This window comes from Salarias fasciatus, chromosome 11, assembly GCF_902148845.1.
Source record: "Salarias fasciatus chromosome 11, fSalaFa1.1, whole genome shotgun sequence".
Lineage (NCBI taxonomy): Eukaryota > Metazoa > Chordata > Actinopteri > Blenniiformes > Blenniidae > Salarias > Salarias fasciatus.
Window position 1 is genome coordinate 21682648 of NC_043755.1, and position 17291 is coordinate 21699938.

Genomic DNA, 17291 nt, shown 5'->3' on the forward strand with positions numbered 1-17291 from the left:
CTCAAATGATGGAAAACTGTTCCAGACCTCTTACACACCCTCAATGACTTTCTCAAACTAGAAGCAGTCCTTCCACCTCTCTTACCCTGTCTGGTTGAAAATAAAACCTTAAATTTGGCGGGGAAGCCTCGGTGAGGATAACAGGTGCATCAGCGCCAAGCCTTCTCTCAGTTAAAAGCAGACTGTCTAAATTACTATCAGTAATAAAATCATTTTTTAATAAAATATTTGTTAAAAGGAAAGCGAGTTATCACACAAAAAAATTAACAAAACTCAGCAAATCTTATTTGAAATGGTCGTATTGACACAGAGAAACATACATTTTATTAAATCCTGTGCAAGTAATTGTAATGTCACCCTCTGGCAGGCCATTTGCACTGCCGGTAACTGTTGTACGTCCGAATTTGGGAAGATGCTGGTGTAAGCTCTGTCTCCTCTATGTCGGCCAGCCAAAGCGGTGCATCCATCCATTTTCCAGGATCCAGGGATGTTTGACTCGACTTTCTTTAGTGAAGATTCCATCTGTTTCCAGGGTATCCTGCTAGGATTTTGTGTTACATCCACTGAATTGAATTTAACTGAACTGTCTGCTTTATGCTCCATCATACTTGAGCATGACGAAATTAAGAGCAGCTGCTATGTCACGGTGCATTCAGGGCATTAATGAATAGTAAGTATCATATAAAAATAAACAGTAACACATAAGTTTTATAAGTTCTATAAGTTTTTTTGCTCTGCTGAGGGAGCGTGATCTGGCAACGTTCAGGGGGCATCCTCTGATTTTTTTTCAGCAGTTCTGGTCACCCTCTGCAGGGCCGTGTCAGCGGCAGAGCAAGCAGCAAATCAAACAGCCACACAGTCCATCAGCACAGGTTCTGTGATGGCACGGTGAAAGGACACCTGCAGCTTCCTCTCTAAGTGGTTTCTCCGTAGAACACGAAGGAAGTGGAGTCTCTGCTGCACCTTGTTAGGTAACCAGTGCTGATGTGTTGGTAGTCCAGGTGAGGTCCTCAGAGATGACAGTCTCCAGGAACTTGAAGGAGGACACTCTCTCCACACACACTCTCTCTCCTGAAGTCACTTATCATCTCGTAGTGGTCTTCATGCTTCAGCTCCTTGTTGAGACACGTCACAGGGGACAGAGTACCCTCCATATGCTCTGACATGCTACACTCAGCGATCAGCTGATAACTTCTCTGCCTCCATTAACTTTGAAAAATTTGTTCCGATGAATAAGTCAACCTCAGCTTGGATCTGTTGATCACATACAAGATGTAAATATGTCCATTTCTGCAGTTCAGCTTGTGAGACCATATTTCCTGTAGAAACAGGCATTTTCCTCTGGGTGTGAACATAAGCAGCCAGAGCACACACCTCTTTCTCCATCAGAAAGCTTAATTTATGTTTCTGTGTCTTCTTTTCCAGCAGAGGGCGCTCTTCTACTCCATGATCTTTTGCACAGAACAAACGTTCCAATTAAACGTGTGCCTGCGAGTTTCATCTTCATCAAACTTGAGGACTGTGACTGGCTATGATTACAGTTTTAGCAAAACTGTTTCTTGCTCTGGGTGGAGGCTTGTCTCTTAGAGCACAACGTCCATAAAACAGGCTGTGTGGTTGTTGTACTCAGAGAGGTCACTGGCTTTGGTTCTCCACCAGTCTCTCAACTTGTATGGAAGTTCACACAGCTCTCATATTTGCTGGCATATCCAGCTGCTTTACATTTTCCAAGTCTTCTATAGCTGTGCAACTTTCTCAGAGGAACAATAAACAGGCTGGCAGACCTTGGACATCCTCTGGCTTCACCACAGGCCAGATGAGCACCTTTTAATTCATTGCCAAAATGCTCATAGAGTAACTCCATTGCTTTTCCACGTCCTTTGTCTGGGGCCACATGTTGACAGCTGTGTATCAAGTCTTGGTGGCCCTCTTGTGTACTGATGGAGGTACTACAATCTCCTGTATGACTAGTTTTGCTCTCCACACAGTGCTGAAAGGCTTTCATGAAGGTTTGAAAAAACAGGGGGACTCCATCCAAGATTGGAATTTGACTTTGGATTTTGCTGCTGGACAAGAAGTTCAGTAATTTCATTTTGTTTTTCAAACAGAACGGACAAGCTGCTATCTTGACTTTGATGCAACACCTGCTTTGAGGCCTTGTGTTGTGTGCAGTTGATGCTGTTGCATTTTCTCCACATTTGACTGATTTATTGTGCTATCTTTGTTTATTTTGTGCATGAACAATCATTTTATTTGGCTCATGGATGTTTGTTTTGACCTTGTTAAATGACTGAGCATTGGGGTTCAGGTTATTTTTTTTTCTCATTAAGATTTGTTCTTAGTTCTTTGCACTTGCCGCAGTGCTTTTCCCATCGTCACTCACTAAGGCAGCTAGTTTAGCAGTTGAGGCGACTATTTCCAAGGCCAGTTCCAGTTGAAGCTGCTCTTGTTTCCTCTTCAGCAGTTTCCTCCAAATCAGCAGTTTCCTCCAAATCATGTTTTTTTTTTTTCTTTAAAGCTTTTTTTTTTTTTAAATAGCGTCAGCTTTGGTGAGAACAACCTTGAACCCTTCGTGATAACGTCCTGAGAACAGGGTGGTGTATGCTCCAGGGCGTGTCTCTGAGGTCCTGGCAAACTAAAATGTGCTACACTGCCATTTGGGGGTCTGAACATGCTTTAAAACTCAACAAATTTGGCACAAAAATCAGGACTGGTGAACATTTAAATATTTCATTGGGTTCAGACATGGCGAACGGGCCAAAATGACTCCACAGCGCCGCCTGCCAATTTTCCAAATGTCATGAATAATCAGTGGTTTCACCTAATAAAATGAAAATTGGTATTGCTTTGTGCACATCACTCTATGGACTCTATGCACAACTTCACCACTTCCTGAACTTCAGGAGGCTCCCTGTTTCCTGTCTTTGATGATAGGACGAGCTGAATAATCCAGGTGTCTCTGACCTCTGTAACCACAACAGTAATGGTCAGACACACCTGCAGTGATCAGCTCGTCCTATCATGAAAGACAGGAAACAAGAAGCCTCCTGAAGTTCAGGAAGTGGTGACGTTGTGCATACAGATCCAACAGGAAGCTGCTTGTAGCAAGATGGCCGCCAGTAATGCGACTGCAAACTCCACTGTGAAGTGTGGCGCCAGCGCTGATCTAGTCAAATGTATTGCTTGGGTCTGAAGAATTTCAAAACATGGCGACCTTCATGGACTTTATAGCGAGTATATATCTGATCACTGAGGCCCTTAACTCTCAAGACCAAGTCTTGACCTTGGTTTAAATTGGTGTAAAAAACTAAAGTTAAAAAAAAGTATCCAAACCAATGCAGAGGTGTAAAGTGTAATCGGAAGAATAGTTATTCACGTGTTGCTAACTTGCTACAGGGACGGCAAGAATGCCCAATCAAGTTAACTGTAGCCTTAAGTGCAGAAGTCGAGGAATTGTAGTTATACACCTGATATGCTGAAACAAAACAAGTCTGGAGTTTTACTGTAGGAGCAGCCGCCTGGTGAATTGGAATATGTTCAATAGCTTTATCTGGGACTGATCCGCTACGTTCAGTCCTCCATAGGTTTTCAGTACTTTTTTCCAACCTGTGCCTTCTGTTGAAAATGGACATTCAGAAGTCAGTCCAGTAGATGGAGCCACAGATTCAGGATGAGAGACACTGCCAAGGAGGAAGAAAATGCACAAAGTGGTACTTTAAGAGAACATAGATAGAAACTCACTGAATTTAAATTGGGAGTGCATTCATCAGTTCATATTGTTAGTAGTGTACAAATACAACATGTTTTGACTTGTCATAACAGAAAATGCTTCTGTGTGTGCATGTGTGTGTGTGTTAAGGGAATAAATCTGAAAAAAAAAAAAAACATCAGTTTTCAGTGTTTTTTTTTTTCTGGAGACAACTTTGCTGTTGAATATTCGAAAAGTATTTTAGTTACACTGAACCTAAAACTGAACACAGACCTTCATGTAAAAAGGAGCCAATCTCAAGTAATATCTACTCACTTTAAAGTGAAGCAAAAGTTTGACTTGGAAAATTATTTTAGTTCGACCTATCCTAAACTTAAACTGATGATCTTCCCATCCACTAATATCATCTGTCCTTTTTTATCAATTTTACTTTGCGCTGGACTCAATCCCAGCAAAATTATGGGCCAGCAAGGGACACACCCTGTACAGGTCGCCAGTCCACGACGGGACAAATCTCACACACACTTACACCGAAGGGCGATTTAGGGTCACGTGCATGTATTTGGATTGTGGGAGGAAACCCCCACACACACAGGGAGAACATGCAAACTCCACCTAGAAAAGCCCAGCTGGTGTTTGAACTGATAACATCCTGCTGTGAGGCAACAGTGCTAACCACTGCTTGACCATGTAGCCTATATTCTATTAGAAATAAGTCAAAATATCTTCTTAAATTGGCCCACTGGGACTATTTTGAGCTGGCTTGTTCACAGCTTGACTGGAAAGTGTTTTAGTAACAGTTTTCTGTCATCAATACAAGCTGTACAATAAATAACAGGTTTTTTTGGCAATATTACTGAATTATTATTATTTGTGAGTCCACTGTGAGTCCATGAGAAAAGGCCCTAAACTCAAATTTTACCTAGATGGGTTAAATACAATCCTCCATTGTCTGGTTTGAAATAAAGTCCACAGGTCATCATTGTTTCAACAGTTATTTTATAGAAACATGACTCTGAACAGTGCAATTCACTACGTTCCTCCATAAAGCTAGACACAGAAATGACACAGATTCATCTGGATTAAGCAGCTCCACTCCAACTCCTCCTCACTCTGGTTGTGTATCATCATGGCGGTGAGTTAAAGCGGGTCACGGCTGGACACTAAACTCTACATGTTCACTAACGCGTACAGTACAGGTAACAGAGGGATGAGGCGTGACCGACAGTATGGAGAGTTCTTTCTTTTGTTTTTGGTAACAGTGAGCGAGCAAACATTTAAATTCAAGCTCCAAAAAGTTGAGCATCACCATCAATCTCGACTTTCCATCTTTGCCCTAAGCTGATTGTGTGTTCGGGACATGAAGCCTTGCAGATCAGTAGCTCAGATATGGGACAGCAAGCTTCACACCTCACGTCAGGTGCACGCCGACGACTCCCTGCTGACCTCTCTAAATAAACCAAAGCATCTTGTTTTTTTGTTTTCCTTTGGGGACGGGGTGCCACAGATCCTGGTGCTGCTCCTCTGTGTTATCTGCTGGCTGCAGGCGGCGTGGCTGACGTCTAACAGTCGCAGGAACGAGCTGGAGAGACAAGCACAGCAGCAAGAATCATCAATTCGGATGAACTGTTCTCTGCATTTTGAAACAGATCATTTCATTTCATGCTTTTATGTTTTATGTTTGCTGCAAGATAAATTAATGTCAACTCTGCTTTTACCAATCGCCATAAAATAATCCCAGTCATTCCAGTGTCTTCTACAATCTGTTACTGAAGCCCCGAACAGAGTGCATGTGCACCACAGACAGTAAAAACAGTGTTTCCACCAGGGTGTCATGACTCTCTGTCCATATTCTCCTGTGCTTGCTCGCTTTAAGAGTTGACAGTAACTGGGAATAGTTATTCAACGCAGTCATCTGTAATTGGACATCCCAATGCCCAAACGATGTTTTTTCACCTGAACCGTTGTCGTGTTAACAGGGTCTTAGTTTGACCTTTGCTCCCCGATAGGAGCGACTCGGATCTCGTGTTAGCTGTGAGGGATCCCGTGATCTGATGTTGTCACAACCTTTTGAGAAGTGGCCCCTTCAGTGTGTGCACACTCACACATCGTGAGAATCAGCATCTCCGATTCAGTATCAGGAATGAGGACCTGGAGCAATTTATTATTTAGCATGCGGACAATGAAAGAAGGAGAAACCGACACACTGCTGCTCGTAATAAGACAGTGAGAGAAATGATAAAGCGTGTGTGTTTTTGTTCTTCTCCACCAGCGGGAAACTGAACCTGACCGCACACTGACCTTTGCGGCCGAAGTGGAGGAAAACAAACAGATATTCAGCTTGAGACGTTCTGTGAGCGGATGAAGGTTTGAGAAGCAGTAGAGACGGCTGACTTTAGGAGACAGAATTAAATGAATGAATGAATTGTCCCCAGAAGAAATGGAAACGTCAGGTGTGTTGAAATGGAAACTGCCACGGTGGGAGCAGCAGGTCCCTGTGGGCCCCTGCGGAGTTGCCATGCTCGCACACAAACACACGCCGTGCTTTTCCATATGGGCCACCTGTGTATTCTCTGGTTGCCTCAGAGCTGCTGACATTGAACGTGTGACACCACAAGCTCCATATGTACAACTCAGACTGCTTTAGCACGGTCGAGGCCTGGTTTTTGGTTCCATTTTCAACACATTTTAGGATGAAGGCGCTTCAAAGCAGCTTCATATTTGCCTCCGACATTGCATTCACTTCTCCTCGGGCCCGCTGGGCAGCCACAGCCGCCTGACACTCGTTGAACAGTGAGATTCGTGGGATATCAGCCGAGGGCCCAGACTGCTCTCCGCCATGTTTTCAGAGCGCAGCAGATGGACAGAGTAAATATAACTTATGACCTTAGCAGGATGCCAAGTGAGTGGTGAATTCTTCAGTATTTGAAAGGGAAGAAGGCCACACATGCCAACAAGGCTTCACACAGCTCGTATGTGTGTGAATGTAAGCATCTAAAGACGACCAGCAGCCCTCTGCTTCCACAGCAGCTTATCTGCAGCCCACCCCAGAGAACAAGCTACACTTTGGACAGTTAAACACCGATATGCAAACAAGGGCCAAAAACCACATTCACTCACACACAAACAGCCAACAGAGGGTCAATACAACCCTAACAAGCATGTCTCTGGACTGTGAAAAGTCAAATTACTGGCCTAACGTCCAAACCAGGGGCGTCAAACATCATCGTTTGATAAAATAGTGTCCGAATAACATTTCATTCAACGCTTAATGTTTTCCTTTGACGTATATGTGACGGAAAAGTCTATTTTCACAAAAAACAACTTCAATTGCTACTTTCTGGCAGAAAATACAGTGAAGACAGCGAGTTCCCAAAAAACCCAAACAATATTTTCTTTGAAGTATTGCTGGGTGAGATCGGAGCCTCTTGAGGGCTGGTTTTGGCCCACCAACCTTATGTTTGACACACCTGGTCCAAAGCAGCATTTCAAATAAGACTGATGGACTAGCCTAAAAATGCAGCTCATTAACTAACTACCACTCCGTTTTGACCCAACCTACACGCTGCGCCTTGTTTGAATCTGTTAATGCTGCTTGAGGACGGCTGAAGCCTGATTTAGTGACGAGCGAGTTAAACATTTATTCTTTTGAAAATGACATGACAAAATGAATCAGTCATTCGCCGTATGTGGCAGTAAATGAGTGTGTATTACCTTGGTCATTGAGCATCTGCTGAGCATTGCTTCCTGTCCTCCTCCTGCAGAAAAAAAACAAAGGTGAGGGAAGACATATGCAGCGTTACAATGTTCCTGCAATACTTTTTTTTTTTTTTTACGCATTCAAGTGAAAACAAAACACTCCTGTGGTATTTGGGGTATCCGTTTACACATTTCCATAACAACGGTGCCCGCAGCCACTGGAAAACCCTGAGTTTTCATATGAAACGTCGTGTAAATGAGGCCTTAAACACTTCTGCATGCATTCGTGTAACGCAGGCGTATTGTGAAGGCTCACCTCTTATTCTGGTTGAACTTGCACCTGCAGTGGCCACCTAGAAGCAAAAATAAATAAATGGTGGGATTTCTGTGATTGGGAGAACATTATGGGTGTGTGAGGTTGTGTGTGGTTTTGTCTTACTGAGCAGGATGGTGATGCCGATAAGACAGAGAACACCAGCGATGATCAGGCCTCCGACGCGCAGTCTGTAGTAGTCTGCACAAACAGCAGGTTTCCATTCACACACTGGACATCAGTAACTATCTAGCCAATCAAAGTATGAAGAAAAAGCTGAGAAATATCCCTACTTCACATTCAAATACATGATTTAAAAAATAAATTGTAACTCAGGGAGACATCTGCATGTGTAGATTACCAAAGGTGAAAGGATCCTCCTCCACTGCAGGAAGAGAAATAATAATGAGTGTAAGTTAAAAGAGCCCAGACAAAGGAAACATTCATGCTTCACAGAATAAACAGACCGGGGTGTGAAGAGCAAACACAGCTTCTCACTGTCGTGATTACCATCACTTCCATACATCTGGAACGCTACACTCTGCTCAAACTCTGCTTTTAAGGTTTGGCTTAAAACTTTTCCATTTAATAAATACATTTATTGTTCTTCTTGTGAACTGGAAAGCTACAAAAGGAATTCATCAAAACGTGACAGAAGCGTTGCTGAACCCACATCAACAGTCTACTTTTCCTTTATCATGCAGCCTTTACTATTTAATATTCTCCTCAGTGTTAACGAGACACCAAAACACATTACAGAAACTCAGCATGGTCTTCTGATCATCTGAAGCGAGGAGATAAAACCCTGACGTCATTCATTCACAGCAGCGTTCTTCGAGCCACACAATGTCTCAGCATTACAAAAAACATGTGTACATATTAATATCATCAGGCCACTATGACTAGAAATGATAACTGTGTGACTATATGTAAAAATCATGTTAAAATAGTAACATTATAAGAGCGTATAAGTACTTTACATACCATTCTGTTCTTCTGCAAACACCAGTGACACGACTGTAAGAAAGACAGAGACACGTTACTGCAGACACTGTTCAGATCTTATACTGACACATTGAAATAACACGTCTTTAATTTTATCTCACTTCAAATCAGCTGATATCTCCAGAACTCTGACTGGTTTAAAAAAGCTGATTCAAAGTATCTAACTAGGGGTATCAAACACATTTCAGTTCAGAGGTCACAGACAGTGCAACTTCATTTTGAGTGAGCCGAGCTGGCAGAACAGAGCCATAACAGCCTTTAAATGTAAACTTTAAGGCATTTTCTCTGTTGTGACGCAATGAAAATGTTGATATTTTCACAAAACCAAACAACTACGAACCAAAACTTGCTACAATCTCAACGTAAAACCAAATTCAGTGAAACCTTCTGGTGTGAAACAGAGTGAAACGTCCTAAAAGCGTCTCCTGTAGCTGCTGCATTCTGGGTTTTTACCATCTCACCCTGACACCACGGCTTTGAGGTCAGTCTGATGGTGATGAGGCATCTTATTTGGAATTTTTACCAATTTTCTCGGTGGTTTTCCACGCCTCAACGGAGCATCGGTTTGGCCCGCGGGCCTTATATTTGACACCCCTGATTAAAAAAGGTTTTGCAGTTCACTGGTGGTTGGATTCAGTTGCTTCATCTTTAACTCCCAGCGATATTTCTGGTTATAAACTTTAACGATCAAAGGCTTTTCTAATCGTTTGACCTTCCTGGTTCTTTACAATCAGCTCCATGTCGGTGACGCTCTTCATGTTTCCGCTCGGTGGTTCTTCCAGAGAACATGATCACATCAGCCTCAAGCTTCCTCTTCTCTAACTCGCCACATTTTCTAAATGTACAAAGTGCTGATGGAAGACAGGCGTCCTCACACAAACAGGAAGTGAAGCTAATAGATTGTGCGGTTCACAACTTTATTATAGAGAGATGTGTTTTTTAAGAAGACAGACCTAAAAACATGATTAAAAAAAGAAGCTCATACTCACGTGTCATTAACACCAAAGCACTGATCTTTGACATCCTGAATCTTGAGGCTGTTTACCTGAGGGCGGGAGGAGAACAGCTCATTAATAGATTTTCAGATCTGCTTCAACAGAGATGTGTGTCTGACTGCTGACCTAAACAAGCCAACAGAGCCACAAACACGTGACGCCCAGTCCGTCTGTGCTTCCTTTCTTCTGAAAGCACTTTAAGCACACAATGACACACAATGTTCCCTCAGCAGCACACACAAAGAAATACGATCAAATTCAAATCCAGAGTGCTTTCTCTCGCTCAGAAACTTGAGCTGCTGTTGATGGGCCCAGAGTGCTCTGATGGAGCCCTGACAGGACGCCTAAATCTGTCTCTCTAACTGCATTACGCCGAGCTCCAGGGCTTCTAGATTCAACCGTAACCCAAGGTTTCACCACGGTCTCACTCCAAGAGGACACTCTCATCCCTGCTGTTCTCAACATTGTTTCAGTTTTCACCTTCACATCAAAGACAATCCATGGATTCCCCCCTTCGCTCTCAAGTCATTTTAATTCCATTTGCAGCAGTGCATCAGAGCACACACTGACGTTTCTGTTCCTCCACACACTCCAGCAGTCCGGAAGGACTTAACCTGATTATTATGAAAAAAACTCTGAGATAATGCCTTTCACATCATCGTGTTACTTCTTGCATTTGCCACAGCGAGGAGACACTCCTCCAATACGACAGCAGTGATTTTCCACTTCGGGTGAACAAACACACCCCTCGTGTCACAAATCAGCCGTTAGATGAGAGTGTGTGTGTTTGTGAGGCGTGGTATGGATCGTGGTGAACTGACTGAGTGCTTCTGTTTGTGAAGCCGTGTTCATACTTTGATACACTCTTTACAACAGTGTGTGTCGCTCGTACGGTTTTCTGGAATGAGACACGTCTTTATCTGAAGAATTTCCTGTTTGAAGTGCAGCCAGAGTTTGGAGGCACAGTGAGGAGCTTTGATCTGAAATCTGAGATCTTAACATCACGGTTTGTCAAAAGACCTTATCTATAGGTCAGAGTATCATGATGATCAATGAGGCAGTGGTGACAAATGGATACGAGCTGAAAAGCTACAAGCTGCCATGGATCAAACAAACTGATCGATTTCACATAATGTGAACATTTTCATCATTTATCTTAATCTATATGAGAGGATATTCCAGGATGAGCATTTTTGGGGAAATATGGTTCCTGAAATAGTTTGTAGATATCACCATTAAACTGTTTCTCAGTCTGGTCTTAAAGCCAACTTAAAAAAAAAACAAAAAAAAACACCAAGATCGGCAGAATCGAAGAATTACAGTTTAAATTGATGCGGCACTCCGAAACAATCATAAAGTGGATGCTTCCATTTCCATTGTGTTAAAATCTAAATGAAATCAAAGTGTAACAAAATAAGACAGATTCCACAAAATCTAATGCTTTTACAAAGCGATAAGCTTTTTTTTATTGACTGGTAGTCATGGCACTTAAAAAATATTTACTGCGGTCAAATTGTTGTTTTCCCGCGTTTCAATGGAGACAGAGTCCACGTGTTCTCAGAGTCCCTGTGCCTTCAGTGACTCTGAGCACCGTCATCATGTAAACAGGTCCCAAAATGTTGCAAAACTTTTGCATCTTCGCTTGAAAATGTTGTGCAAACGGGGCCTAAATCTACCGATTCCAGCTCCAGTGTCCTCTCACGTTTTCAAAGGAATCCTGAGTGAGAAGCAGAAACTAAGAGATCAGGACGCAGGAAGGGAAACAATGCTCTTCCCTCTTCTGCTGCTGGTATTTAAGCTTGGCAGAGAGGCCGAGGCAGAGGAGCAGGACGAGAGCTTTCCTCCCGCTGCCTCCCCACAGCAACCCCAGGCGAAGCACGGGGAATGCGGAGGGCGGGAACCGGGCCAGCAGCCACTCCAGAGCGGGGTACCTCGTAACAGAGAGGACGGCGCAGAGAAAGAGGTGGCAGAAATGTGGGACGGAGACAAAGAGCAGAGAGAAAAAGACACAGCGGGCAAACTGAAGGTGAGACTGTGGAAAGGTCACGCCTCAGAGTACGATGAAGAGGCGCCTCGCCGCTCTTATCTGAAGGTCCTGTTCTTAAACAAATGTTAGCGCAAGGCGGAGCCAGCAGAGGAGCGCAGGCGGAATGAAGTGAAATCCTGCCGTTTACTGCTGGTAGATCATGGGCCGTGCAGTATGCACAGCTGGCTCAGTGTTCAGGATGAATGCATCTTATGGTTTCAGCCCAAGGTGTCAAACATGAGGCAGGTGGGGCGAAAGCGGCCAGCGAGAGGCTTCAAACCGGCCACCAAGGAATTTTCTAAAGAGTAGCAGCGTTTATAAAAACATGAATAAAAATAAGCTAACGACAAATGAAATTAATCATGTCAACGTGGATTCTGAAAGGTTTTCACCACAACATGCAGCATCAATAGTGCGGGGATCAATAGCTCATACAGCGGAGGGTGGAATGAAAGTACACATTCATCGTGGAGGCTGGCACAGTCATGCAGTGGCATGAACTGCTGCCTCAAAGGAAAAGACTCAAGTCTTGGTCTTTTGTTAGTCTGGAGCCTGCGTGGGAATCCTGGCATTTCCCCACAGTCTGTAAACAAGCTTGTTAAGTCGTGGTTAGCTGGTGATCTGAGACCAGGGTGTGACCCTCGCCTCTGACCGGTGTTCGCTGGGATAAGTTAGATGAAGCGGATGTAAATGTGGACTTACATACGGACACTTCCGGTTTGTGGCTGTGCCGCTTTCAGTAAATGTTTTGACTTCATAAGTGAAGCAGCTGAGGATTGATACTGCACTTCCAGGCCCGCCTGGTCCGGGGATAAAGCATGGTCTGTTCTGGCTCTGTCACGCCACTCCGCCTGTCTCCGACCGTCCCTCGGGTTTTGTTTGTCATGTCTGTCTCTCCTTCCACTCCATCCACAGTCCTGTCTCTGGGCCTCACACGGTTTCAAAACACTCCTCTCTTCTTTCATTCTGTTTGAATTGCCCACTTTGTTTCAGTCTGCTCTTCTGCTTTTGTCCAGCATCCGTGTCCTTTTCCGATCCTTTCTAATCCTGACACACTTCTGCAGGTCTTTCTTCTTTAACTGATGAACCTTCAAATCTTTTTTCCTCTGAAACTCTTCTCACTCAAGATCATATTCATAATTTCTCTTGTATTCCACTCTTCTTCTCCTCTTCTATCCACGAAGAAGGTCTAATGAAACTCACTCATGGATCTATCAAAAACCCAACTGCTTCACTGTTCACTCATTTTCATTTTACCAGTAACTTCTAGGGTAATGTCTAAGAATAATCTGGAAGAAAAATGATCCAAGATGTAGCTCAGATTTTGCAGTATTTTCATTTACCCTCTGCAATTTTTCTCATCAAGCAGGAAGTTAATTAAAGGCAGCATCTCACCCAGTATTATAGGCCCCATTAACATGACAACATTTCACATTGTTTTTGCATTTTCATTTCAGTGAAGTTACACGTTTACACAGTAACGTTTTGAAAACAATGTAGTTCTCATGCCAGGCCAATAGTGGGCGCTGCAGTTTGTGTTTGTAATGAAACCACACACACACATGCACGCAGAGAAAGTTCAACTCATGAAAGACATCCAGCTGTCAATTAAAAATGTATGCAGTGTTCCAGAGAGTCCATTCACTATCACAGCCACCATACATCAATGTATTGATTGTTTTCTCTTACACCCTTAGTTATAACGCTGTGCTTTTAAGTAGACGGAGCCGATACAATGAAACTAAAATAAAGAGCTTATAATGGGCTTGGCTGTAAGCTTTAAGTTTTATAAAGATAATGAGACATCAAGGAGCTTTACTTATCTGTTTTACCGCAAATGAAGTTTGACTCATGCAGGGTTAGTAAGTAAAAGAAAAAAAAAAAAAAAACACCCAGAAAGTCATACGTGCACTCTGATCTGAACACATCATAAAAATGTGAAACAGATTTGTCAGATTTGTGGGAGTTTTGATACAAAGCTCCCCTGAACGGATGGGTCTGCATGTAAACATATGGCTAAGTGTGACCGTCTAACCCAGTGAGTTTGGACTCTATTGACGTTTAGTTTCCACAGCAACCTCTTTACAGTGGAGGAAGCTGGTCCATATCTCACTCTGAATGTTTGATCAGGACCGAACACACAAACCCGATCATGTACGATCAGAAGGAGCGAATGACAGGCTGCCACTTTGAATGTGTTTGTTGTCATTATATTCTCATGGTTCCATCATTATTTAACCTCTTTGATATACTACAATGACCTGACACAGCTACGCGGACATTTTCGAGCTGCTTGTCATATAAATACGAACACTTGGTTCTGCGCTGCAAACAGCATGTGGATGACTTTAAGTGTGCTTCAGCGATTATAGTTTCTGTTTCTACTTTTCTAACAGAGACCCCCCCTCCCCTCGGCCTCCACCTGTTTCAACGTTGGTGTGTTTGTTCCTGTGCTCCACTACAAAGACAGCTGCCTATTCTCAGAGGCATTTTTTATTCCTAATTTAGACGCGATGCATTCCAGCACGCTGCACATCCTTTGTGAGAGGCGGACACACGCAGGGACGACAACTCCCGGGTACGTTACACACAACAAACACACACTCAGTCCAAAGTTTGAGGAAAAAAGCCAGAGGTTGTGACAGCAGGCAAGGCACATGAAAGGTTGAGCAACCTGCAAACACAACTTTTCACCAGTTAATGTGCAGAGTGAAAACAGATTGTAGGAGTGGGAAAAGTTTGGGAGGGATTGTGGACATGAGAGCATGTGGGAGGGGGGGGAGGCAGGAAGACGAGGGAGAGTGCGGTTGGGAAAGAGGGAACGAGGAGGGATTAAAGGAAGGGAGCGAGGGAGTGGAGCATTGTCGAGCCATGAGTCACACATGGCAACCACAAGTTGAGCAACAGACTGCAGACTGCTTCGCTCGCCAGGATGTTTCCATCATTTCACTGCGTCTTCCGCTCATTAATTATTCATCCTTCCAGTACGAGCTGCTCTAATCAACTTTGTGTGGGACAAACCAACAAGTCTGATTTCAAAGTGATCAGCTCCGGAGAGGAAAACTCCACGGTCACACAAGGTCACACAGCCCCGTCTCCCAGATAAAATCGATGTTCCTCTCGTTGAGGTTTCTAAATCTGAGTTTGTAAGGAGACAGCGTGCCTCCCCTCTCTCCCCCTCCTCGTCGTCGTTTGGCCCCCGTTGTCTTTTTTAAGACCTGTGGTCATGTGAGAGCCAGGTCTGATTCACCTGGGGGAGGAAACACAAGTCTGTGTGTCACCTCCATCGTGTGCCCTCATCTCTTCCCTGAACCCTGCCGCCTCTTATTGTGCTACATCCTTTGGATGGCTTTAGGTTTGTATCTATAGATTATTTGGTAAGAAAACAGGAAACAATCCAAGAGATTAAACTCATGGATTGTAATAAATGTGGCCTATAATGTGAAGCAGAATACATTCATGGCATCTTGGATCAATGCGAATAATTGTGATTTTTTTTTCTATTATTTCTCTCCTATTTATACTTTGATATAATATTCTTAAACCCTAGCACTTTGGAGAAAAAGCCCAAAAGCTTGAGAACAGGTTTGTGCTTCAGTCATTTCTTGTTTTTTCCACCATCTCCTTCAAATTCACTACATCTAGACCAGTGTATCCAATCCAGTAGTTAAATTTAGCTGCTATTAAGATATTTAAGTACTGATTCCATTTCACTTGTTGTTGCTGGACTATTTTAACATGGCCATATGTTTTTTTTCCCCATAGACTCTAAAAGCTTTGATCAATCATGTGCATGACATTCCAGAGGCAATCGATGCTTTAAATTGATAAATAAAGCACCAGAGGGTTATAGATTAACGCTGTCGGGATTGCACATTCATATGTTTTGATATTTCTGGTTATCACATGTGAAACTCCCTGGAGCAGCCGGATCACAGCGGCACAGTCCAGGCAGTGCCAGGGGATTGTCAGCAGCTCCTGCTCTGTCAGCTGGCATGTTCTCACACACCAGCCTGCAGATCCCGCGTTGAGGCCGGGCTGAGACTGTTACTACACTGTAACTGAGTGAGGAAAGGCTGGCCTCAGGTTTTAATAGACGCCACATGCACAGGAACTACCGGAAAACCTGTGGACTGTAAGTCTGCTGGAAATCTCATAAGAAATAAGTGAATAACTGCATCAATAGATGTCCTGGTCATCTGGGGGATTTCAGTCTAACAAGCAGATGTAAGAGCAGGATTGCATCTAATCTTAACACAACATGGTAACGTGCTGCTTTTTCTGGAAATAATCCCCTATAAAGTGAGTTAAACTATCATACATGACTGGATTTAACAAAAAGAATATCTGATAAGTCACTCAGATGATATAAGAATTAAAAGACGACCACTGTGTTGTTATATTTAGACTTTCTAAACAGATTGAGGATTTTAAGTGCCACAAAAGAGACTATTACAGATACAACAAAGCAAGTAATCTAAACGTGAGTCACCTTATAAACAGGAATCATATTGTGTTGTATAAACGCTATAAACCTCTATGACTGTCTTTTTTTTTTGGGGTGGGAGGATAATCAATAAATAGCACTTTGTCTTATAAACACGTTTTTAACTACTTTGACGATCAAATATGTTACTTTCATAAGGAAAACTTCACTTTTTCTTTCTCGTTACTCTTTTTTTTAACCTTGCTCTTTTCCAAAAATCACTAAAACTCTGTTTCTGGCAGAAAACGGTCGTTTTGCAGATATTCCCCGTCAGTTTAAAGAAGTCATTTCCTCGTTCAGCACTCACCTCGTCGACGTGAAACCAGGAGGGAAAAAAACCCGCAGAAAAGCTGTGAGAGACGGACAGACAGAGCGGGAAGACAGCCGCGAACCAACACCCAGCCCGGAGTCCTCTGCTGCTCCCGGCCGCCGCAACAGGTTGGCCGGCTTTTAGGGAAGTAAGGAGGGCTGAGCCTGGAGAACAACGCCCCGGCTTTTGGCGAAGAAAACCGATCCCGGGTCGGTTTGTGTGTGTTGGGGGAGAAGCGCGTGATGAGGACGCGACCGGGGCGGAAACTGATCCAGAGTCAGCGGGAAAGAGGAAATTGATCCGGAGTCAGCGGGGAGGAGCAGAAAGGCTAAAACAGACACGATGTTTGTTTTCCAGCTTTGGGTTTTCCAGTCAAATACACTCTACGGCATTTAAGGATTGTTACACAGAAAATACATACTGGTATAAACTCCTTCAAAGTGGTTCTCAAAGTGGGGTGAAAGACCCTTAATATGACACCTGGGAGATGCTTTTCCTGTTTGGAATCATGGCCACATTTACACAACATAGTGAAAGCATTTTTTGCTTTTCTTTTTAAAAAAGTTCCGAGTTTACACTGCAACGTTTTGATAACTGTGTGTGTATACACCCAAACAGCAGAAACACTGAAACACTGAGCTTCCAGTGGGTGCATTCGCTCATTTTTGGAATGAAACCACAATGCACTATTAAAAAAAAACAATAAAAAAAAACAAAAAAACAAACAAACAAACAAACAAACAAAAAA

General features: G+C 43.2%; 1 protein-coding gene across 2 annotated transcripts; it reads right to left on the reverse strand.

The window, feature by feature from the left end:
- Window positions 1–4690: 4690 nt before the first annotated feature.
- fxyd3 (FXYD domain containing ion transport regulator 3) lies at window positions 4691–16765 on the reverse strand. 2 transcript variants are annotated; one of them, XM_030103251.1, is made up of 8 exons: window positions 16541–16765; window positions 9716–9771; window positions 8706–8738; window positions 8083–8106; window positions 7848–7922; window positions 7725–7761; window positions 7429–7467; window positions 4691–5293 (listed from the first exon to the last, which is right to left on the reverse strand). In XM_030103251.1, exons 2-8 carry the CDS (start codon window positions 9747–9749, stop codon window positions 5272–5274), a joined length of 264 nt encoding a protein of 87 aa, XP_029959111.1. In that variant the 5' UTR covers window positions 9750–9771; window positions 16541–16765; the 3' UTR covers window positions 4691–5271. The 2 variants fall into 2 exon arrangements, with proteins under 2 accessions (XP_029959111.1, XP_029959110.1); XM_030103250.1 differs by having other exon boundaries at window positions 4691–5291; window positions 7424–7467; window positions 16541–16747.
- Between the last annotated feature and the right edge of the window lie 526 nt (window positions 16766–17291).

Excerpts from the sequence above, each read along its gene's own strand:
- fxyd3 (XM_030103250.1), bottom strand. The coding sequence starts at position 9,749 with ATGTCAAAGATCAGTGCTTTGGTGTTAATGACAC. Across the intron at positions 8,107-8,705 it reads GTTTGCAGAAGAACAGAATG|TGGAGGAGGATCCTTTCACC; the intron begins GTATGTAAAGTA and ends CTCTTCCTGCAG. Across the intron at positions 7,468-7,724 it reads AAGTTCAACCAGAATAAGAG|GAGGAGGACAGGAAGCAATG; the intron begins GTGAGCCTTCAC and ends TTTTTTCTGCAG.